We start from the raw sequence: 24,507 nt of genomic DNA, 5'->3' as shown, positions 1-24,507 counted from the left end.
ATACAAACACTCTCTAAGCGGTGTATACCAGTAAGCAATGTATATATATATTTACATTGCCCCCAACAATCTGGGTCCTCATTTTACCTACTTCGGAAGGATGGAAGGCTGAGTCAACCTTGAACGGTGAGATTTGAACCACTGACCTGTTGAACACAGTCAGCTAAAGTGGCCTGCAGTACTGCACTCTAACTGCTGCGCCACCTCAGCTCATAAGAATAAGAAAACTCTTGAAGTTTTCTTCCTTTTAACAGCAAAAATGCCTCACATGCTAATAGGAGACACTCTGCAAAGCAATTTGTTTTTTTTTTCTTTCAGCACTTCCTTTAGACTGACCAAAGAACCACTTCTCTTTTTTTTTTCTCGCTCTCTTTAAATTTTATTTTATTTAAAAAATTTAAAACAAGCTTCAAAAAAATCACCTTTTTTAAAATAAAGACAAAACAAAACACAACATTTAAAAATTTGTGCAGGTTCTGGAAGGATCCTGGATGGATCAGAGATATTGATTGTGGTAGTTTGTGGTAGATAAGAAGCTGCTGTAGACTTTCTGTGAGTCAAATGCAACAACAGATGGTTGACAGAGGATTTAAAAATTTTGAAGAGTATAATGCTGTGTGGGAAGTCAGTTCCCCAGAGAAGGAAATATTAAAAGGGCAAGAAAATATATTTCCTCAAAGGATCTTAAAGAGGCAGAAAAGAATGCCCAGCTTTTCTTAATAGCCCCAAGTCTCCCTTCCCCAAGCAGAAACCAGCTCTGTAGAAATACAAATGTGATCATCCATTTAGGAAGATTGAAGCCCTCCAGTTAGAAGCTTAGGAAGACAAAGACTCCTAAAATCTACATACCCCACCCAAACTCTAAGACAGGACATAATAGGATTAACACAGAGATACCAAAGGGCATACTCAGACTCAGGTCAAAGTTCATGCCACAGGAACAACTCCAAACAAAAGGCTCCAAAGGGTATAAAAACCATTCCCTACATGTGCTCACTCTCTCTTTCTGTCTAGCTCTCCTCTTCAATAAACTCCAACCTTCTTTCTGAAGCAGTCGCCATGTTGTTTATCCCCAGCTTGGACTGAACCATGATGAAGACTGTTTTTTCCAACAGCTGGTTTCTAGGATTGGGAACTTTTTTCTACCTATCTATATGAAGATCTGAATGTGGCTGTTAGAAAGTAGATTAAAAACTGGCATCAAAAGATATTGTGATATGGGATCCTCCCACTTGGTGTTGATCTTCTAATGTTATTAATTATTATTTTTAAAAAAATATCCCTCCTTTATTATTTTTATAAATAACTCAAGGCTTTCATGCTTAAGGCAGAACTATAACTCACGGTCTCCTGGTTTTTACTCTGGTGTGCCTTAACCACTAGATCAAATTGGATTTTATTTTTATTAGTTTGTTTTAATGGTTTTATTATGATTCTATGTAGATAAGGACCACTTTTTAACTATGCCTACATTACTAGCAGTAATGCTGAAGTGGGCCTGAGGGCTATGTAATTTTGAGCATGTGGCAGCTTTCTGCCTGGGTAGTAAGTACTGTTATTAAGCTATCAGCATCTTTTTCAGAGACACTTTCTTGTTCCAATGACTGCAACAGTTCTGATATACAGAGATCAGTGACATGCAGTTGAGTCTGGCCAGCAAGGAGATAAAGGGCTTTGTCCAGAATTATGAAATGTCAGAAAGAAAAATGGATATATCTCTGAACAGAAGATCAAGCAGTCAAATGTTGGGACGCTATTATACTTCAGAGCATTATTATAAAACCGTAAAAGGTTGTTTCTACACTGCAAAGCCAGATGAATTTTATATCAGAGTCAGGTTTTTTGATTTTGCAGCATAGAATATTCTAAAGAGAATTTTGCAAATTCTGCACTTACAGATTGCTTAGAAGTCTTCTCCAGAGTGACATATGAAAACATATGAAGAACAATTGCAGGTATTGGGTGTGTCTACTCTAGTGAAAAGAAAGGGGTGACATGATAGCCATGTTCCAATATTTGAGGCTGCCGAAAAGAAGAAAGGGTCAACTAATTTTCCAAAACATCAGAGAGCAGGACAAGAAATAATGGATGGAAACTAATCAAGAAGAAAACCAGCCTAGAAATAAGGAGAAACTTCCTGACAGCGACAGCAATCAACTGTTGGGACGGCTTGTCTTTAGAAGTTGTGAATGCTCCAACACTAAAGGATTTTAAGAAGAGGTTGGACAGCCATTTGTGTGAAATGATATAGTGTCTCCTGCTTGAGCAGGGGGTTGGGCTACTAAGAGACCCCCAAGATCCCTTCCAAATCTGATGTTCTATGATGATGTTCCTTGACTTCTTTGGTGAGAAAAGATGTCTAATAAATCCATGGCTCTCTGTGATATATATGTTGTTGTTAATTGCGAAGTCGTGTCCGACCCATCGCGACCCCATGGACAACGTTCCTCCAGGTCTTCCTGTCCTCTATCATCTTCTGGAGTCCATTTAAGTTCACACCTACTGCTTCAGTGACTCCATCCAGCCATATGTGTGTGTGTGTGTGTGTGTGTGTGTGTGTGTGTGTGTGTATGCAGGGCTTTTTTTGTCATAGAACGCCCAGAACGGAGTTCCAGCACCTTTTTTGGATAGAATCTTGTTTGGTAGGCAAGGCGGGTTGTATGCCAAAAAAAGGTTATAAAATCAGAACCATCATGACTTACAATCACAATGGGCAAGTTTCATTACAGTTATAAGTAGAGAGCTACCTGTAAAGTTCAAAAGGAGAAGCTATGAAGAGCCTACTCGGGGTAGGCCACCTTGGCTCTTTTATGACTCGTAAACTTCAACTCCTAGAATTCCTGAGCCAGCCATGCTGAGGGGAAAGTAGAGGTTTCCATGCTGAGCCATGTTGGCTCAGGAATTATGGGAGTTGAAGTCCACGAGTCATAAAAGAGCCAAGGTTGCCTACCCCTGGGCTAGATCTCAGGAACATCAAGCCATATACATAACATGCCCATATCTCTGCAACTAGAATTCTGTGATATGGTCTGAATGACACGCAAAGACTTCCCTCCAAGACACCCAGTGCAGTGAGTTTCCAGGGCTGAGCATGGACCTGAATTTGGATTTTCGCAGAATGAATCCAACACCTTCACCAATAGCCCATCCCTGTACACCAGGGTTCTCCAAACTTGGCAACTTTAAGACTTGTGGACTTCAACTCCCAGAATTCCTCCGCTATTTCTCAATTCTGGGAGCTGAAGTCCATAAGTCTTAAAGTTGCCAAATTTGGAGAACCCTGCTGTAGACCACTGTTGGCATAAAACCTGATTGAGAAATTCCTTCCTTATCAGAATCAAGAGCAAATCCAAGAAAACCATGCTTATAATTGAGAGGTCTAAGAAAGGCAGCAGTTTTCCGGGGCCCAGACTTCAATATTCCTGCTGTAAAAGTGAGACTCAAAATCTAGAACATGATGGCCTCATTTGACCAGATTCCACTTACCCAGGTATTCCACCTGACTCAAGTTTGTTTGCAATGTCTACATCCCACGACCAGACATCAAATTGCCATTTCCGCAGACCCAGGACCCCACACAGCACAGATCCAGAGTGTATGCCAATCCTCATGTCCACATCATGCTTTGTCCTTGACCGAACATACCTAAAAAAAGATTCAATTCAATTTTATTCAGATATAGATGTAGATGTAGATATATGTATAGATATATAGATATAGATTAAATATAGATATAGATAGATATAGACATAGATATATAGATATAAATATAGATATACAGAGAGAATCCAATCTAAAATTACAAAACCATCATGATATTTAAGATAGACAACTCTTTCTATCTAAGGAATAAACATTATTTCTCAACCAAGAACTACATTTGGTATTTTGGCTGTGTGTTGAAGTTATCTTCCAAAAACACAGATGGTGGTTGCGTCTATATAGTTAGAACACAGAACATAGAATAATAGGGCTGGAAGGAACCTTGGATGTCTTCTAATCTAACTGAATGCCCGTGGCAGAAGACCCTATACCATTTGGGATAGATGACTGTTCAATCTTTTCTTGAAAATCTCCAGCAATGGAGCGCCCACGACATCTGAAGGCAAGTCATTCTATTGATTAATTGTTCTCATTGACAGGAAATTTCTCCTTAATTGTAGGCGGGATGGCTCTTTGATAAGCTTTCATCTTTTACTTCTTGTCCTGACCTCTGATCTTTGCAAATAGAAACACATTACAGCACTAAAATATCTTTACCAAGGCCTTCGTGGCTGCTCTATCAAGCAAGAGTCTGTGACATATTTCTTGACTTTTCCTTTAGTGTTGATCCTAAAAAGCAGAAGCTATCCATCACTTTGATACCTTCATTGCCCATTCTAAACCGATTATATTAAGCACTTTATATTCCCCAAAACATTTCTAAATATGTGAAAATAAATATGCTGAAACTTTTAGAAAGTGGAATTGGATATGAATGGAGGCATTAAGATCCCATTTATGCCTATGGAGTTAATGTTATTAAAATGAATATTGTCCCTCGTTTGATCTATGTCCTTAGTGGTATTCTAATGTTAATACCTAATGCAAATTTTCTTCACATTCCTAGGTTATTTAGGAAATTTATTTGGGATAGTAGGCCCCTTGAGAGATTCATTAGTTCAATTGAGATTATCTTTGGAGGAGGGTGGTTTTAATATATCTAATTTACAAAAATATAATTGGGCTTATTTTATCAGCCCTAAATACATAGAATGACAATTGATGGAACATTGTCTTTTATAGCCCATATTGGAAAGCTATTCCCTTTGCAGTCATGGCAAGTTCTTAGAACAACATAAAGATGGTGCTTTTATTTTGAGGAGTGCAGGCTGTGAGAAAGTATATTGAGTGCCTTGAAGAATGTACTTGAAAGGAAGAACAACAGATTTTCTGTGCTGGAGATGTAAAACCAGGAGGTTTCGTTGCTCCATATGACATGGTCCTATGAATTCTTGACTCTTTTCCGGAATTGCATTTTAATGAATGTAAGTTGATTTATGGGGAACTCTTTAAAAGTTGAAGATGTTAACCTGGAGGTTGAATTATATACCAAAGCTCAAGAATCAGACTGTGAGGAATTATGGTAGCATCATGCACAGGAAGGGTAAAAAGATCTTTACTGAGAAATTGGAAAAGTGATATTATTCCAAATATTAATGATTGGCTTTTGGAAATGTGTTATTATTGCGTTTTTATTGGTTTTCTGCTTATATTTGGTATTTTCTTATGGGCTCCTTCTTGTAGCAACAAAGTTTGTCTCTGCTCCTGCTCCCAAATGTGCTTCTGCAAGAGGCAACTGGACTTTTTTTGGGTTTTGCTTAAAGATGTTTCACTCCTAATGATGTTACCTAGTTTGGATAATGAAACATCTGCAAGAAAACTAGCAAGCACCAAGGTTAACATGATGGGTCCTTCTTCTTTATTGAAACACCAAGGTCTGCCTATCCCAGGTCCTCGGGAAGGACTCGAGAGGCGGATTAAAATGCCAAATCCAGTCTGAACATCTGGCTGATTGTGCGACCCACCATAATAATTTCTTAAACAACAATATCTACTTATCCTAGATCAGGGGTAGGCAACCTTGGCTCTTTTATGACTCGTGGACTTTAACTCCCAGAATTCCTGAGCCATCCATACTGAGGGGAAAGGGAGAGGTTTCCAAACTGAGCCATGCTGGCTCAGGATTTCTGGGAGTTGAAGTCCGTGAGTCATAAAAGAGCCAAGGTTGCCTACCTCTGTCCTAGATACTTGGGAAGGACTGGCTAGATCTGCCAAATTGAGAAATTGGAAAATTGCATTATTCCAAATACTAATGATTGGCTTTTGGAAATGTGTTATGTTTCACTTCTTATCCAAGAAACTTCTTTAGAACCAAAGAAGCTTGTTGGATGAGAAGTGAAATGTCTTCAAGGAAAAAACAAAGAACGTCCAGTTGCCTCTTGAAAAAGCACCTTTGGGACAACCATGACCTGGATGACTGAGACTCTCCATAGACCAGGGGTAGGCAACCTTGGCTCTTTTATGACCCGTGGACTTCAACTCCCAGAATTCCTGAGCCAGCATGGCTCAGCATGGAAACCTCTCCCTTCCCCCTCAGTATGGCTGGCTCAGGAATTCTGGGAGTTGAAGTCCACGAGTCATTAAAGAGCCAAGGTTGCCTACCCCTTCCATTGACATTCTGTTCCTACGCTAAACTAGATTCCAACAAGAAATAAAGCTTGATGGTTACCAGGAATAGTTTTCTGTGCGTAGCTGAATTGCAAACTCCAGTCTGTTCTGGAATTCAATACACAATCCTGAATCCATGTTTCTTCAGTTCTGTTCAACTGTCTTTTGCAATGAACATTGGTTCTATTTTTTAAAAAAAAGTCAGTGGGAGTGGGAAAGACAAGGTTCCTACAAAATATTCCACTGTCCCCAAGGTAAGAGCTGTAAAACCACCAACTGTAACACAGTGTGAGGGTGGCAATAAAGCCAAACACAAATTACCTGATGGTTTTGATCATGCTGAGTCCCATTTCAACGCAACAGTGAGCATGATCCTGCCGAGGCTCTGGAAGCCCAGATACACAGTAGTAGCAGTCTCCCAGGATCTTAATTCTGAGGCAGTGATGTTCCTGTAAATGAAGAAAATAAAAATAGCAGCTACAAAAAGAAGATGGATGGGAGGAATGCAGGGGAGAAAATGTGAAGTTCTGTGGTACATACATGCTTTTCTGCATCCAGAAAGAAATAAGAACTGCAATTTTCCAAAAAACAACAGCACCCTAATGGCTTTCAAGATCTGAGACTCTAATCCATATCAGAACTCCAGAGGAGAAATCCCCCATGTTTACATTATAATAACAGGAATCTAGTGGTTGGACAAGAAAGAAAATGGTAATTTGAATTATCAGATTACAAGGTACTGGTGATGATTTCGAATAGAATAGAAAATAGAATAGAGTAGAGTAGAGTGGAGTGGAGTGGAGTGGAGTAGAGTAGAGTAGGGTAGGGTAGGGTAGGGTAGGGTAGGGTAGGGTAGGGTAGGGTAGAATAGAGTGGAATGGAATGGAATAGAATAGAATAGAATAGAATAGAATAGAATAGAATAGAATAGAATAGAATAGGAGACAGAAGGGACCTTGGAGGTCTTCTAATCCAGCCCACTGCTCAAGCAGGACCTATACCATCTCAGACAGGTCATTGTCCAGTCTCTTTTTAAAAACTTCCAGCAATGGAACGCCCACAATTTCTGGAGGCAAGCTGTTCCACTGGTTGATTGTCCTCACTGTCAGGAAGTTTCTCCTTAATTCCAGATTGCTTCTCTCCTTGATCAGTTTCCAACCATTGTTTCTCATCCTTCCCTGTGGTGTTTTGGTGAATAATGTGACCCCCTCTTCTTTGTGGCAGCCCCTCAGATACTGGAACACTGCTAACATGTCTCCCTTATTTCTTCTTTTCTTTCTCCTTGGGCAGTAAAGAGCTGCCATCATTATCCCACTGTAGGGCAGTTTGTTTATTTCTTTGTATCTGGCCTTTACAAATAATTCAAGGCAGTGAACATATCCAACATACCTTCCTCCTTCTATTTTTCCCACAACAACAACTCTGTGAGATGAGTTGGGTAAGAGAGACTGATTGGCCCAAAGTCACCCAGCTGGCTTTCATGGCTAAGGCGGGATTACATCTCACAGTCTCCTGGTGATTGGCCCAAAGTCATCCAGCTGAGTTTAGTGCCTAATGTGGGACTAGAATTCATGGTCTCCTGTTTTCTAGCCTAGTGCCTTAACCACTAGAGCAGGGGTCTTCAAACATGGCCCTTTTATGACTTGTGGACTTCAACTCCCAGAATTCCTCAGCCAGGCACGCTGGCTGAGGAATTCTGGGAGTTGAAGTCCACAAGTCATAAAAGGGCCATGTTTGAAGACCCCTGCACTAGACCAAACTGGCTCTCCATTCTTACTTGGAGCAAACTTTTGGCAAAACTGGCTCTAACTGATTTATCTAGAGATGATAATGAAGATGATCAGTGATGATGTAACTTTAGTCAAGGTCATCTGGGAGTTGCCATTTAAATTACAGTGCACTCGGTGTACTGTAAACAGTAGTTGCAGTCCAGAAACAAAGGACAAAAAAATAATGCTTTTTTAAATGATGCTATAAAAACTTTTAAAAGCTTTGAAAGAGGTCCAAGATGTGGTAGTAGTACTTTATATTATATTATTTTCCCATAACCCTGTTAATTCCAAAAATATGATGTATGTTTCATTATCTAGAAAGACATTGGATAGACTAATCCAACTTCTATTCTGGTCTAATAGAGGATAATATGAACCAGCAATGTGTAGCAGCAGCCAAAAAAGACAATGCAATCCTAGGCTGGATTAACAGAGGAATAGAATCAAGATCTCATGAAGTACTAGTGCAGCTTTAAAAAGCTGTAAAAAGACCATATTTAGAATACTACATCCACTGTTGGTCACCATATTATAAAAAAGATGTTGAGACTCCGGAAAGAGTGCAGAAAAGAGCAACAAAAATGATTAAAGGGTTGGAGATTAAACCATTTGAAGAATGGTTGCAGGAATTGGGTATGTGTAGTCTAGTGAAAAGAAGAAATAGGGGAGACATGATAGCAGTGTCCCAATATTTGAGAGGCTTCCACAAAGAAGATGGAAAGTCAACCTATTTTCCAAAGCACCAGAAGGCAAGAAAAGAAACAATGGATGGAAACTAATCAAGGAGTGAAGTAATGTAGAACTAAGGAGAAATTTCCTGACAGTGAGAACAATTAACCAGTGGAACAGTTTGCCTTCAGAAGTTGTGGGTGCTCCATCACTGGAGTCTTTTAATAAGAGACTGGACAGCCACTTTGGCTGGAATGGTAGAGGGTCTCCTGCCTGAGCAGGGGGTTGGTCTACACTACCTCCAAGATCCCTTCCAACTCTGTTATTGGGAAGGATAAGAACTGTTCTATTCCTATTCTCTATTACAGGGGTTCCCAACCCCCGGTCTGTGGACCAGTACTGGGCTGCGGCATGCCGGCAATTGGTCCACACAAACAAGCAAAGCCCTATTTGCGGGATGCAGGCAGCACACAAAACACACCCCCTCCAGACTGTGGAAAAACCTCTCTCAGAGGAACCGATCCCTGATGCCCAAAAGGTTGGGGACCTCTGCTCTATTAGACCATAATTAAAGTTGGATTAATCTATGCAATGTAATGGATATCTTCCAGAGAAAGATGATGCATTTCTGTAAGCCTGCTCCAGGATAGGTTACAATTCCTGGGAAGTTGGCTGCCTAACAGGACAAAGACACGCTGACAGATTTCCATCTGTGCTCTGATGTGTCTCCAGATGGTCTCAGCACTATACGTAGTAATGGCAGCTTGGGGGGAAAAAAGGCCATAAGAATTACATCATTAAGGCACAGTTCAGAAAAAGGGGGACACATTTTTTAAAATATCAATTTCTATCAGAGTACAGCTCAAAATGTTAGGAAATCTTCTCTCTTGTTTACTTGATGGTCCTCCAGTTTTCATGTTTCTTGGGTTTTATTGTTCCTGAAGAAATGTGACTAGGATGCAAACCAGATAGAAACTCTGATACATGTATTTTGATCTAGAATACATCTTAAACCATAAAGTACTAAAATACTATTGAATAAATTCAGAGTATGAAACTCAACGATGTGTAACTGAGTGTAAAACAACAGAACTGCAGAAAACTAGAAGGGCCACCAGATATATATAAAAAACCTCCCTTTCTACAACCCTGTAATCTGTGAATTTGGGGTAGAGTCAGGGTATCTGGATGAAGCTGAGCGTTTACTGGCTGGATGCTCTTCCTGATGCCTATGCAGAGTTTCCAGCAGATTTTTTTTCTTCACACTCTAGGAGAGAGAAATATCTGTCACTATCTAGATTTGAACTCTCAGCCTTCTGTGTGGGAGGTAAGCGTCTTCACCACCAGGCCACCATGCAACTCACAAGGGCCACAAGGTCCAAATGGTAACATCACATTGTTTAAAATAAAATGCTGCATGGAATCCTCAAGTTACAATTATTCATTTAATGACTATTTGAAGTTGCAATGGCTTTGGAAAAAGTGACATGTCCTGTCCTCAAAGTTGTAACCCTCTTACCCCCCCCCCTTGTAGTCACATGATCACAATTTGGGCACTCACATTTATGATGGTTGCAATGTCCTGTGGTCATGTGATGGGCCAGTTTTTAACAACTACAGTCAGTGGAGGAAACTGGATTTGCTTTAGAACTGTGTGATTTGCTTAATGACCACAGTAAAAAAAAAGTCTGTAAAATCAGATCTGACCTTGTGATGTAATGAAAAGAAGGATTGGTATCTCCAGTATCTTTCAAATCTTCCAGTATCTGAGGAGCTGCCACAAAGAAGAGGGGGTCAAGGTATTGTCCAAAGCACCGGAAGGCAGGACAAGAAGCAATGGCTGATCAAAGAGAAAAGCAACCAGGAATTAAGGAGAAACTTCCTGACTGAGGACAATCAACCAGTGGAACAGCTTACCCCCAGAAATTGTGGGTGCTCCATCACTGGAGATTTTCAAGAAGAGACTTGACATTCACCTGTCTGAGATGGCATAGGTTCTCCTGCTTGAGCAGGGGGTTGGACTAGAAGACCTCCAAGGTCCCTTCCAGCTCTATTCTATTCTATTCTATTCTATTCTATTCTATTCTATTCTATTCTATTCTATTCTATTCTATTCTATTCTATTGATGGAAACTAATCAAGGAGAGAAGCAACCTGGAACTAAGGAGAAACTTCCTGACAGAACAATTAATCAGTGGAACAACTTCCCTGCGGAAGTTGTGAATGCTCCAACCCTGGAAGTTTTTAAGAAGAGATTGGATAGCCATTTGTCTGAAATGATGAGGGTTTTGTGCTTAAGCAATGGGTTGGACTAGAAGACCTCCAAGTTCCCTTCCAGCTATGTTATTCTGGCAACCCAAATTCTGATCCCAACTGTGATCATAAGCTGAGGACCACTTGTAAATCTCATCGTCGTTACCACCATCATCACCACCAAAGCTTGTAAAAATAGCAGAGACCATTTGTCTGGCTTTCCTACTGAAAACCATAGAGCTTTAAAAGTGCCCCCTTTTTTGACAATACAGTTTTCTACCCTTCCAGCTTCCCATTACGTGAGCAGAACATGAAGAGGAGTATCATTAACTCTGATCATCAATGCAGTAGGCTGCTAATCATAGGACTTCATGCCAGACTGAACCCACTAAAATTAGCTCATAATAGCAGATGCATTCCTTGATGACTCAGCAAGATGTTTTTCATTCATTGAATATTTACTCATTTAATAAGAGGGATTAGTAATAGCTCCGTCATGAAGATGAATGAATGAAGATGAAACATGAATTATTGGAGCTCAAGGAGTTCTTGAAGGCTATTTAGCTGAAGCTTATTCTTGACCCACGGAATGCAAGAGAACATCTCACTTCTGCATGAAAATCTCAGCGAGGAGACAGGGCTACTCCTTGGAGATGGACATTTAATGTACATTATTGCTGGCGAAGAACAATTCTGTATACATGTTGGATTAAAAGAAGGCTTTTTACATAGAGCACAGTATAATTAAATTGTGGGATTCTCCAACACAAGAGGTGTTGCGTGTCTTGTGTTAGGGAATTTTAATAGTTACAAAGGAGTATGAGACTAATTTATGAAAAACAGCCTTTTAACAGTATCAGTCTTGATAATCATTGATGATTCACACTAGAACAACCAGATGACATGAAGTTGAATTCATCTCCTATTTTGAGCTTCAATCTAATGAACAAATTAAAGGACTAGGTAAGTTTTAGTTTAATGTATTTTTTTTCTCTCAAGTTCTTACAACCCATGACAAAATTCCCAGGCATGATTTAAAGTAAGCTTGATAAACACATGAAAAATACAACATGGCCTGTCAGGAACTAAGCTAGAAAAAATGACATTGAATAAAGTCAATGAACTTCTGCAACATTTATTTATTCCAAGAAGCCAATCAGAACATTTTTTTTTTCTCTTTCTCTCCCCAGGCTAGAAAATAATGGATTATTTTTCTTGTGTCCTATGTCATACTATCAATTTTCTTTCAACCAGGACTGATATACTGAATTCTTGGCAGATGCTAAGAGTGTGCTGTTAATCTCAGTTGGGAAACTAGGGTCTGAAGAAAAATGGAGAAAGGTGGATACCGTATCTCCAAAGAAATTGGAGAAGAGGACAGCTCATCTGTCAACCAAGCAATCAAGTTCTCTAATAGCCCTAGGATTTAAACATTGTGATTCCTTTTTCTATCCTTTAGTAGTAACAGTCTTCTTATTAGTCATTTCTCAGATGTGAGGGTTACTTGCACCATGGCTTGATAACAAACTTAGCCTCTTTGCCAGATTCAACCCTTGTTTAGTATCTACAGCAGTGTTTCTCAATCTTGACAAGTTTAAGATGCGTGGACTTCAACTCCCAGAATTCCCCAGCCAGCCATGCTGGCTGGGGAATTCTGGGAGTTGAAGTCCACGCATCATAAATAGCTAAAGTTGAGAAAGAGAGTGATCCTAATTGCGGGAAAGACTTTCCTCCAATCAAACTCAATTTCCCCTTTAAGACTACGGAAATAGACCACAATGTTAAAAGCATTTATTTCCCACTAAGGATTCTGGAGATTTGGCTACACCAACAGACATGGAGAATACAACTTGCCACCTGTCCTAATAGGAAACTGAGCCAGTTCCTCAAGGACCACTATCCAATGTTATGAAACAGGAAATGGTAATGAAACTTTTGCTTCAGACGAAGATAAAAGGCAATTTGGCTAGGCAAATCAATGGAAGGAGCCGTTAACAAAGCAAGATTAAAATCAGGAATATTTCAAAATTATGCAACAAGCCTGCCAAGCACATGTTAGTTTTGCCTGCCTTGGACTTGAAAAGCCAAGGTGCAATTGGAAACTAAAAACAAAATTTTGACTTTGGCCTACTGCAAGGGTAGGCAACCTTGGCTCTTTTATGACTCATGGATTTCAAGTCCCAGAATTCCTGAGCCAGCATAGCTCAGCTGGGAAACCTTTCCCTTTCCCCTCAGCATGGCTGGCTCAGGAATTCTGGGAGTTGAAGTCCACAAGTCATAAAAGAGCCAAGATTGCCTACTCCTGGCCTAGTGAGTCACCAAATATGCAAATTTAAGACACCCCCCCCAAAAAAAAGAGGGTCTCTCTGTGTAACTGTGTGTTCTCCATCCTGCTTCTCTACCGAAGTTCAGAAAAAGGCATCAGCAGCTGGACTCACGTGTGCTAAGCGATCAAATCTGGCAAAAAGTTCATTCAGCATCCGGACCAGCTCTTGAGCCGATAATGTTGTAGAGAGATTGGTAAATCCTTTCACATCTGCAAATAGAATGCTGAACACAGAAAGGAGATGAACAGTCAGATTAGTAGAGATAAAGTAGGGTAATTCAAATAGCAATGCTACCTAGACAAGTCTGATGTCTGATTGATCCTGCCATCATGTTTTAGTGACTATAGAGATCAGATGTCTTCAAACTTGGCAACTTTAAGACTTGTGGACTTCAACTCCAAGAATTCCTCAGCCAGCCTGGCTGGCTGAGGAATTCTGGGAGTTGAAGTCCACAAGTCTTAAAGTTGCCAAGTTTGAAGATCCCTCATATGGATTTTCTCCAGAATGATATGTCCCCAATCTGATCCTTCACTTTTCTAATGACGTGGACTAGAAACAATGTTTGTGGCAGAGGCAAATTTTCAAGAAACAGAACAGGGGAAAAAAAGAACAGATAAGGTGAAGAAACAGAGGAATTAATACACGTAATCCTCGATTTACAACTATTTGTTGACTGTCCAAAGTTACAACAGCACTGGAAAAAGTGACTTATGACAGCCTTTCACACTTATGACCATTGCAGCATCCCCATGGTCATGTGATCAAAATTTGGATGCTTGGCAACTAGATGTATTTATGATGGTTGCAATGTCTCGGGGACAAGTGATCATCTTTTGTGACCTTCTGACAAACAAAGTCAATGGGGAAGCCAGATTCACTTAACAACTGAGTTACTAACTTAATAACTGCAGTCATTCGCTTAACAACAGTGGCAAGAAAGGTCGTAAAATGGGGAAAAACGTAACATCTCTACTGCTTAACAACAAAAATCTGGGGCTCAATTGTGGTCATAAGTCAAGGACTACCTGTAGCAGTTAGACAGGCAACATTTGTCTCTGCAACCACCCAAACTCTACCTAACTCAACGGCCCTAAATTAACCAGGGAGTGGGAGGGGAAAAGAGAGAGAGGGAGTGGGATTAATTTACTAAGCCTATGATAGGATGGCATAGATAACTGGAGAATTCTTCTCAAGCATAATAAACTATGCAGGTCTGAATAATTATTTTAACTCAGGGGTCTTCAAACTTGGCCCTTTTATGACTTGTGGACTTCAACTCCCAGAATTCCTCCACCAGGCACGCTGGCGGAGGAATTCTGGGAGTTGAAGTCCACAAGTCATAAAAGGGCGAAGTTTGAAGACCCCTGTTTTAACTGAATAGTTTAAAAGACAGGATTCCAACTGGCAGGATTGCTAGCTAGCAATGCAGGCTGAATTGGGTTTCAGGGTGCCCTATTGCATTCATGAGGGTTATTCCTTTCTTATCCGTGCTTTGATTTCTCTGCTTTTCTTTCAGTTTCCTGGCAGTTGCCCATGTAGGCATCAATCAGCCTTACATATATCTTGAATTGTGCCCATCCGTGTGATTGCTGCAGTTGCCTGAGCATACAGCAGTAACGGCAAAGATCAGAGCTGAAGCTGAAGCTGAATTGTATTTACAAGGAAACGAGTCCTATCAATTCTGTCCATACATCCTTGGAAGTCAGCATGCTTGAGATAGCAGACTCGGTGGGCTACAACGGAAAACGGGAGCACTCAAATTAAATCAAACCCTCTCATTTGCACCAGAAAGTGAGGCGAGCAAAAGAAGGCTGGGATATTGGGAGAAACTGAGACAGGAACATCTCCGTTGTCAAACAGGAAAAAGGAGCGAAGAACAACAACGAGAAGAGAAGCTCAGCAATTCAGGAATATCTCCTAACCTTCCAAACCCAATGAGGAATGAACTGGCCTAAAGACGAGCATGCATTCAGCAGAGGAAGACATGATTAATCTGGAAAACAAGAGAATCACCTGACGTTTTCATAACGGTGGATGTAGATCTTATGGAACTGGTGTTGTAAGTGTTCGTCCTCCACAGTGCCCATGTCGTTAATCATTTCTAGCACAACAAATCGAGGTAACACAGACAGAACCAGCCGCTCCTGAAACAACAAACAAAAACGGAGAGAGGAATTAATAGTCTCTAGGTTTAATGAACCAAGAACATTGCAACAAATCAAACAAACAAAAAAAAAAACCTGAGGTCTTAAGGCTGGGGAAAGCCTACTTACTGATTCAGTGGAACACACACACACACACACACACACACACACACACACACACATTCAGTATATGAATCTTTCATTGGTGAAGATTCTAATGAGATGGGGAACTGTATAAATTTGATAAATGAATGAATAAAAATAAAACACTTGGTTAGTTTTGAAATGGGACAATAACAAAATAATAGAATAACAGAGTTGAAAGGGACCTTGGAGGTCTTCTAGTCCAACCCCCTACTCAGGCAGGAAACCCTATACCAATTCAGACAAATGATTGTCCAATCTCTTGTTAAAAATTTCCAGTGTTGGAGCATCCACAACTTCTGGAGGCAGGTTGTTCCACTGATTAATTGTTCACACTGTCAGGAAATTTCTCCTTAGTTCTAGGTATATATTGAAAGTATTAAATTACTTACTTACTTTCTTTTTTCCTTCCTTCCTTCCTTCCTTCCTTCCTTCCTTCCTTCCTTCCTTCCTTCCTTCCTTCCTTCCTTTCTTTCTAAGTGTGCATGGAACGTTGTTTAAAAGGAGATGGCAGGCATTAGATTTTTTTTTTTTTTCAAATCAACTTGCAGGGAAAAGAAATGTAAAAACCTTCCCTCATGTCAAATTAGTTCACAAACAATTTGGAAGCGTCAAACATTTGAGAGAAAAGTATGATCCTGCAAGATGGAGGAAATGTAGCTTCTCATATATCAGCATTTTTCCTTCCTCAACCCTGTTTCTGAGGGTCCACCAGATTTGGTTCCAGCCACTGGAAGTTGAAGCCCCCATATTTTAAAGTTGCTGAGGTTGAAAAACAATATGCTAGACTCTTCAGTGGGAGAAGTCCATCATTTTGAGTTCCTCCTGTTTGAGTTTAATCCTTAGTCGCAAGCACTGCTTATGAGCCGTGGTGGCGCAGTCGTTAGAACACAGTACTGCAGGCTAATTCTGCTGACTGCCATTTGCCAGCAGTTCAGCAGTTCGAGTCTCACCGGCTCAAGGTTGACTCAGCCTTCCATCCTTCCGAGGTCAGTAAAATGAGGACCCAGATTGTTGGGGGCAAGATGCTAGCTCTGTAAACGACTTAGAGAGGGCTGTAAAGCACTGTGAAGCGGTATATAAGTCTAAGTGCAATTGCCATTAACCTAACGATGAGAAGGCTTAGGGGAAGCTGATGGCAGTCTTCCCATACTTGGCGGGATCTCATAAGGAAGAGGGCATACAATGCTCCACTGCTCCTGAGAGCAGGACAAGAGGCAAAGGGTAGAAGCTTGTTAAAGAGAGATCCAACCTAGAAGTAAGGAGGAATTTCTTGATAGTGAGAATGAAGTTGTGGGTGCTCCATCCCTGGAGGTTTTCAAGAAAAGATTGGACAGCCATTTGTCGGAGATGGTATAAGCTAGGGGTAGGCAACCTTGGCTCTTTTATGACTTGTGGACTTCAACTCCCAGAATTCCTGAGCCAGCATGGCTCAGCTTGGAAACCTCTCCCTTTCCCCTCAGCATGGCTGGCTCAGAAATTCTGGGAGTTGAAGTCCACGAGTCATAAAAGTGCCAAGGTTGCCTACCCCTGGTATAAGCACTCCTGCCTTGGGCAAGGGGTTGAACTAGAAGACCTCCAAGAACCCTTCCAGCCCTATGATTCTGTGACTTATGTGTGACTATTTCCTTTGGATATAGAGAGCAGGGAAAACTATCTCCTTTAGCTGAACAGATCCTTTCTCTGCAGTTCCGGTGTTACAAAGCTCATTAGAACATTGTTGGGGGCAAGTTGCTGACTCTGTAAACTGCTTAGAGAGAGCTGTAAAACACGATGAAGCAGGATATAAGCCTAAGTGCTGTTATTATTGCTTGGTCTGCAGGCCAATTATTATTGAACAAGTATGCGGGTTTCAATGTAGCAGACCCCTTCTAAATTTTAATTTTAATTCTGCATTCCCACAGTCTCCCTCTATAATAGCTTTTTATAATCCTATTAAAGTCTGTTTAAATCCTAATGTAGCACCTGGAACTGGACTCGGTTGATAAATCCAGGTTTGAATGAACCCATTTCTTGTTCTAATTAGAAAACTATATTTCTATTAACGAGGTGCAGAAGGACTGCTTTTTTGAAGTTGAATGCTCAGTAGGAAGAATGGGATATTAATGAGTACAATCAATGCATATTAGCAGATTTTCCTCCTATATCTCTGGTTATTTCATATTTAGTAATAATAATAGTAGTAAAGTTGGAAGGGACCTTGGAGGTCATCTAGTCCAACCCCCTGCTCAGGCAGGAAACCCTACACCATTTCGGACAAATGGCTGTCCAGTCTCTTCTTAAAAACTTCCAGTGTTGGAGCATTTACTGCTTCTGGAGGCAGGCTGTTCCACTGATTAATTGTTCTCACTGTCAGGAAGTTTCTCCTTAGTTCTAGGTTGCTTCTCTCCTTGATTAGTTTCCACCCGTTGCTTCTTGTCCTGCCTTCAGGTGCTTTGGAAAATAGCTTAATTCCCTCTTCTTTATGGCAGCCCCTGAGATATTGGAATACTGCTATCATGTCCCCCCTTGTCCTTCTCTTCGTTAAACTAGACATACCCAATTCTAGCAACCGTTCCTTATATGTTTTAGCCTCCAGTCCCCTAATCATCTTTGTTGCTCTTCTCTGTACTCTTTCTAGAGTCTCAACATCTTTTTTACATCGTGGTGACCAAAACTGGATGCAGTATTCCAAGTGTGGCCTTACCAAGGCATTGAAGAGTGGTATTAATACTTCACGTGATCTTGATTCTATCCCTCTGTTAATGCAGCCTAGCACTGTGTTGGCCGTTTTGGCAGCTGCAGCACACAGCTGGCTCCTATTTAAGTGATTGTCCACTAGGACTCCACGGTCCCTCTCACAGTTACTACTATTGAGCATGGTGCCACCTATGCTGTACTTGTGCATTTGGTTTTTCTTGCCTAAATGTAGAACCTTGCTTTTTTCACCATTTGTATTGCGTTTGTGGCTTGTAGCTTTAAAAAAAATACTTAAGTTCACACCACTTTGGAGGAGAGAAGTCACTTCACGCATCAAAGACTTTAGATTAAGATCCATTCTCTTATCCTCAAAACTTCGCCTGGGGTAGAACAAACTCATATTTATTTATTTATTGCTGTTCCTTTGGACCAGTGCTTATCATATATCTCATTCCATTGAAGGAGGAGAGAAATTAAACTTCCTGTGCTATGCCCAAATGTTTGCATACAAATAGTTATGGATGATCTCAAATTTTAGCTCAAAGCAAGATGACTCATATCTTTTTATCTAGAGGTCTTCAGCTGAATGAATGACTGGGGCCACCGGTAAGCTCATAAAAGAAAAAGTACCTATTTTCTCCTCTGGTGCTTAAGAGTTTGCTCCTTTTTTTTTTTTTTTTTTTAAAAGTCATTTATAACAGCACTAATAAACCTTTTTTGTCTTCATTCCAAATGCATTTCACGTATTGTTGCTAAATTCTTCTTAGGCATGGAACTTATTTCAGGGCGAGAAAAGCTAAACTTCAACTGAGTGTTTTTCACCAAGAACTGATGCCTCATTCCTAAGCCTGTGGATTGGATGGAAAGCTCTGTATCCATATTTTTTTTTGCAAGAACCCAAATGTTGCCAAGCCATTGAGGGAAGTTAGCCCCCCCCGAAGGAAATATTAAAAAGGAAAATATATTTTTCACCAAAAGTATTTTTTGAAAAGCAGAAACCAAACCTGGCCCCAAATTTCTTTGTCCCAAGCAAGAGCTAACTTCATACAAATGCAGATATAAGACCATTAGGACAGTTGGAGCCAGGGAACGCAAGACAAAGAAACTCTTAAGAGTCATTAGCCCAGCCCCAGGGAAACAGGAGATGACTTTTGAGATATAATAGGACTAACCCATTACCATCAGGAAACTATTCCAAACAAAAGGCTAGAGGGGGTATAAAAACCTACTACACCATGTGCTCAGGCCTTCTTTCCTCTGCTCTTTCCTGAAGAACCATCTTTCTGCAAAAAACTGTAACCTTCTTCCCAAAGCAGTCGCCATGTTTGCTTATTTATTCCCAGCTTGGATGAACCAGGATGAAGACTTTACTTCTAACACCATGTTGCAAAGCCAAAGGCATCATGGAGAGCACACCGGGGAAGTTCTCCAGATGTTCCCTCTCGCCTTACCTGCCGCTGATTTTCGGTCTCCAGCCGCAGTCGAGCTTCCACGCATCTTCGAGTTTCTAAAAAGGCTTGGCGTTGAGCTCGATCAGATAGGTAGCTAATGAAGATCCCAGCGGTATTCATGCACATAAATAAAACCGCCTGAGCTGCTGTCTGTAGGGGGCAACAGGAAATGATCATAAATGAGAAGTTTGTATTCAAATTTAGTACATGTTTTTTTTTTCTTTTTACAATCTGTAATCCCATTTTATTGGGGCGAAGGTGGGGTGACTGAATGGAGCTGAGCATTTACTGGCTGGATGCCCTTCCTGACGCCTATGTGGAGTTTGCAGCAGATATTTTCTCTTTGCGCCCAAATAGTACAAATATTCTCCGTGATCTATACATTCAGGTTATAGATAATTAAAATAATACTTAGGTGATCAACCATCAGTCTTTTAACCAATGAGCTGAAATCGATTTGTACATTCCCCAAATTATACCATGGGTATCTGCTTGAGATGTTGAAGAAAGTGTAAGATGTAGTGGTCCCATGAATGAATGTCACAGTTGGAGTTGTTAGTTTCCAATCATTTCATACTGTACTGTAAGTCACATACCAGTGAGGGAAGTCAGAGCCCCAGAGAAGGAAATATTAAAAGGGCAGAAAAATATATTTCCTCAAAAGGATTTTTAAAAGCAGAAACCAACCCTGCCCCCAAATCTCTCTGTCCCAAGCAGGAGCCAGCCTTATACAAATGCAAATGTAAAACCATCAGAAAGTTGGAGCCAGAAACTCAAAAAGACAAAGACCTAAAATCTGCATACCCCACCCAAACTCTAGGAACCATTAGCCCCATCAGCAGGGAAGTAGGATATGATAATAGGACTAACCCATCACCATAAAGAATACCAGAGAGGCACACCTAAACTCAGGTCAGAATACTTTGTGGCGTGAACTTTGAGGAAATAGCCTCAAAGTTCATGCAACAGGAACAGGAAACTATTCCAAACAAAAGGCTTTCAGAGGGTATAAAAACCTACTCCACATGTGCTCAGGATCTTCTCTTCTCTGGTCTTTCCTGCAAGAACCATCTTTCTAGCTCTTCAATAAATTGCAACTTTCTTCCCAAAGCAGTCGCCACGTTGTTTATTTATTCCCGGCTTGGATGAATCAGGATGAAGACTTTACTTCCCACACCAGAAACCCAATTAATTCAGGATTTGCAAATTCACATGCTTTTTAATTGAACCTTCCAATACCCTCAGATGAATCAACTGAGGATGGAATTAATTAATGTACTTAAAGAATACTTCTTGCATATTAATCTATGTTTGTCTGAAAATTCTAGAAGAGAAGTGCAACTTCTGTATATCCTCGACCACGGACAAGATGTTCCTCTTATCTGGGATGATCAACCTCTTCTACCAGGCATGCAATTTGCAACCCCCTGCCAACTCATTCAAAGTAGCTGCATCAAAATTCACAGTCAAAGGAGTGACACAAAGAAGCCCTTCCTAAATGAATTATGAATATACCCATTTTTTCTGAATCACTGTCAGGGTTGAATATTAGTATTAATACTATTTTACAAAGCCCTAGTACAGCCACAATTGGAATACTGCATCCAGTTCTGCTCACCACCATATAAAAAAGTGCTGAGATGCTGGAAAGAATGCAAAGAGCAACAAGAATGATTAAGGTGGCGCAGCAGTTAGAGGTGCAGTACTGCAGGCCACTTTAGCCGAGGTGGCGCAGCAGTTAGAGTGCAGTATTGCAGGCCACTTTAGCTGACTGTGTTCAGCAGGTCAGCGGTTCAAATCTCACCGGCTCAAGGTTGACTCAGCCTTCCATCCTTCCGGGGTAGGTAAAATGAGGACCCAGATTGTTGGGGATAATGTAAATATATATATATATACATTGCTTACTGGTGTACACCGCTTAGAGAGTGCTTGCACTTAAAGCGGTATATAAGTCTCATAAATAAATAAATAAAGGGGCTGGAGGCTAAAACATATGAAGAACGGTTACAGGAATTGGGGATGTCTACTCTAATGAGAAGAAGGACTAGGGGAGACATGATAGCAGTGTTCCGATATTTGAGGGGCTCCTACAAAGAAGACGAGGTCACATATTTTCCAATGCACCAAAAGGCAAGACGAGAAACAATGGATGGAATCTAACCAAAGAGAAAAGCAACCAAGAACCAAAGAGAAAAGCAACCAAGAACTAAGGAGAAATTTCCTAACAGTGAGAACAATCAATCAATGGAAAAGCTTGCCTTTGGAAGTTGTGGGTACTCCATCACTGGAGGCTTTCAAAAAAGAGAGTGGACAACCATTTGCCTAGAATGGTACAGGGTCTCCTGCTGGAGCAGGGGGTTGGACTAGAAGACCTCCAAGACCTTCCAGCTCTATTATTCTATGTTCTATGTCAGTGGTGGCGAACCTATGGCATGGGTGCCAAAGGCGGCACTCAGAGCCCTCTCTGTGGGAATGTGCGCCGTCGCCCCAGTCCTAGATCAGTCAATTTCAACTTCTTGTGGGAAAAAAAGATCTTGCAAAGTTGGAATTGATTGATTGAACTTTTTAGTCCCACCCAGTCTGCCATTACCATCGCAGCCATGCCCACCCAATGGGCCACACACCCTGAATAGACCACACCCAGCCAATGGGCCACACCCAGCCAATGGGCCACACCCACTCAGCACCTGACAATCCATAAGTGGATTTTGGGTTGCAGTTTGGGCACTTGGTCTTTAAAAGGTTCGCCATCACTGTTCTATGTTCTAAAACCAAGTCAACATATGGGCTATGAAGAATTAGATCTGCCTGGCAAGAGCATGATGGAAATATAACAAAATCATCTTCTGGATTTCGATAAAAGCTCCTAAAACATAAAGTGCTGACTCTGCATGGAGATGAAAAGAGATAAGCAGCATTTGGGAGCATTAAGTTCTCGCTGAACCACAAATGTTTGCAAAGGATGAGTCATGGTGCCAGAGTCAAGACTGATTGCAAACATAATTAGCCATTTTTAATATATTTTTATTTCATTTATTTTCACAGAACATCTTGTGACTGTCTTGGCAGTTTGGTGTAATATAGGAGGAGAGGGATCAGGAAAAACATACATCATACCCAGCATGGCACTGTTGTTATCGCTGACAGTTTATTTGGGGAAATAATGAACACAGAATGAAATCATCAGGCAGGTTCATATTTAGGCTTCGTTACTCAATAGCTTTTTGGGAAGAGTATGTAATAAGAGTTGGGTTCTCTTTGGCTATGTCAATGCTGCTAACATTGGATGTTCTTGCTTTGACAAGATATGGAGATGCAGCCTTTTTCTTTCTTATGCTTTACTCTTAGAATTAGATGATACTGGGGGAGGAAGAGGAATGTGATGGGAGTTAGTTAGACACAACAATATTGAAATAATGTGTGAATTCAGGGCTTCTGAAATAAGAGATGATAAGAAATGGCGGGATGGAGTAATGAAGGGAAAGTCTGCATTTCAAACTAATTGGAAAATGTGATTTATGACTGTTAACTAGAGGACGGAATTGTATTTGATACTATGTGCTAAGGGGAGGGGAATCCAGATTTTGGCTTCACTTATGTATGTGCTGATGCTATGCTGCTCAAATAAAGATTCTTTAAGGTAAACAATACCTCAAAGTTCTTTGAAGAGTTTCATCTGTCGGAACCATGACAGGCTACACAAAAGTGCCCCAAAGTTGTAGCATTACATCTTGGCTACCAAATTTAGCATTCTTGAACATTTTGAAAATAGCAATACACTTAGATCGGGGGTTCCCAACTAGGGGTCTTCCCATCCCCTAGATGATATTCCAAGGGATGCGAAAACATGGGTTTTCAAAATTATAGTGTATATGCATAATCCGTTGCCATTATTTCGAACTTCTATAAGGGGTGTGAGAATGTATCAGAAGCGTTCTAGGGGTGGGGAATATAGAAAAAGTTGGGAGCAGCTGACTTAGACTTGCATACTGTTTCATTGTGCTTTTTACAGCTCTAAGAGATTTACAGAGTCAGCATCTTGACCCCAACAATCGGGGTCCTCCTTTTAATGACCTCGGAAGGATGGAAGGCTGAGTCAACCGTGAGCCGATCAGAATAGAAGGAATCAAACTGGCAGTGTGAGCAGAGTTATCCTGCATTCGAACCACTGCACCAGCACAGCATCAATACAATAATGACAATTTCTAAATGTCAGTGTTGCAAAGATATATGTTCAAAATACATGGATTGAGGTATTCTTAGAGGGCGACATGATAGCAGTGTTCCAATATCTAATGGGCTACCATAAAGAAGAGGGGGGTCAACCTATTCGCCAAAATACCAGAAGGCAGGACAGATGGAAGAAGCAACAAGATGGAACAGATGGAAACTAATCAAGGAGAGAAGCAACCTAGAATAAAGGAGGAATTTCCTGACAGCAAGAACAATTAATCAGTGGAACAACTTGCCTTCAGAAGTTGTGAATACTTCAACACTGGAAGTTTTTAAGAAGAGATTGGACAACCATGTGTCTGAAATGGTATAGGGTTTCCTGCTTGAGTAGGGTGTTGGACTAGAAGACCTCCAAGGTCCCTTCCAAATCTGTTATTCTGTTAGAATTGTAAATACAAGAGGAAACGAATTTTGCAAGGACATTATGACAGCCAGTTCTTCTATTTTGTATTTGGGGTAGACGTCAGCATTTGAGGGACATGTTTGCATCAGAACGTCACAGGAGATCTTTAATCACAGTTCCCTTTCTGTGGATATCATGACTCCCATTGTTCAGAGATCAAATAAAATTATAAAGTAAAATTTCTTTCCCCGAAGGGAGCTGTTATCCAAAACAAGAATAAAT

At 40.6% G+C, this 24,507-nt stretch overlaps 1 protein-coding gene across 3 annotated transcripts in view; it reads right to left on the bottom strand.

The window, feature by feature from the left end:
• ADCY8 (adenylate cyclase 8) overlaps nucleotides 1-24,507 on the bottom strand; it is a 122,299-nt gene that overhangs the window by 59,156 nt on the left and 38,636 nt on the right. For all 3 annotated transcript variants that reach the window (XM_039335801.1, XM_039335799.1, XM_039335800.1), the window contains exons 2-6: nucleotides 19,650-19,799; nucleotides 15,245-15,375; nucleotides 13,343-13,454; nucleotides 6,532-6,659; nucleotides 3,487-3,645 (exon numbers count right to left, since the gene is read on the bottom strand). In XM_039335801.1, coding sequence (XP_039191735.1) covers nucleotides 3,487-3,645; nucleotides 6,532-6,659; nucleotides 13,343-13,454; nucleotides 15,245-15,375; nucleotides 19,650-19,799 — 680 coding nt within the window. The remainder of the gene's footprint in view (nucleotides 1-3,486; nucleotides 3,646-6,531; nucleotides 6,660-13,342; nucleotides 13,455-15,244; nucleotides 15,376-19,649; nucleotides 19,800-24,507) is intronic.

Source organism: Crotalus tigris, unplaced genomic scaffold, assembly GCF_016545835.1.
Source record: "Crotalus tigris isolate CLP2741 ecotype Arizona unplaced genomic scaffold, ASM1654583v1 scf7180000017661.16357234195:1864864, whole genome shotgun sequence".
NCBI classification, from domain to species: domain Eukaryota; kingdom Metazoa; phylum Chordata; class Lepidosauria; order Squamata; family Viperidae; genus Crotalus; species Crotalus tigris.
The sequence above is the reverse complement of the archived record's forward strand: the minus strand, read 5'-3'. Positions and strand labels throughout refer to the sequence as shown.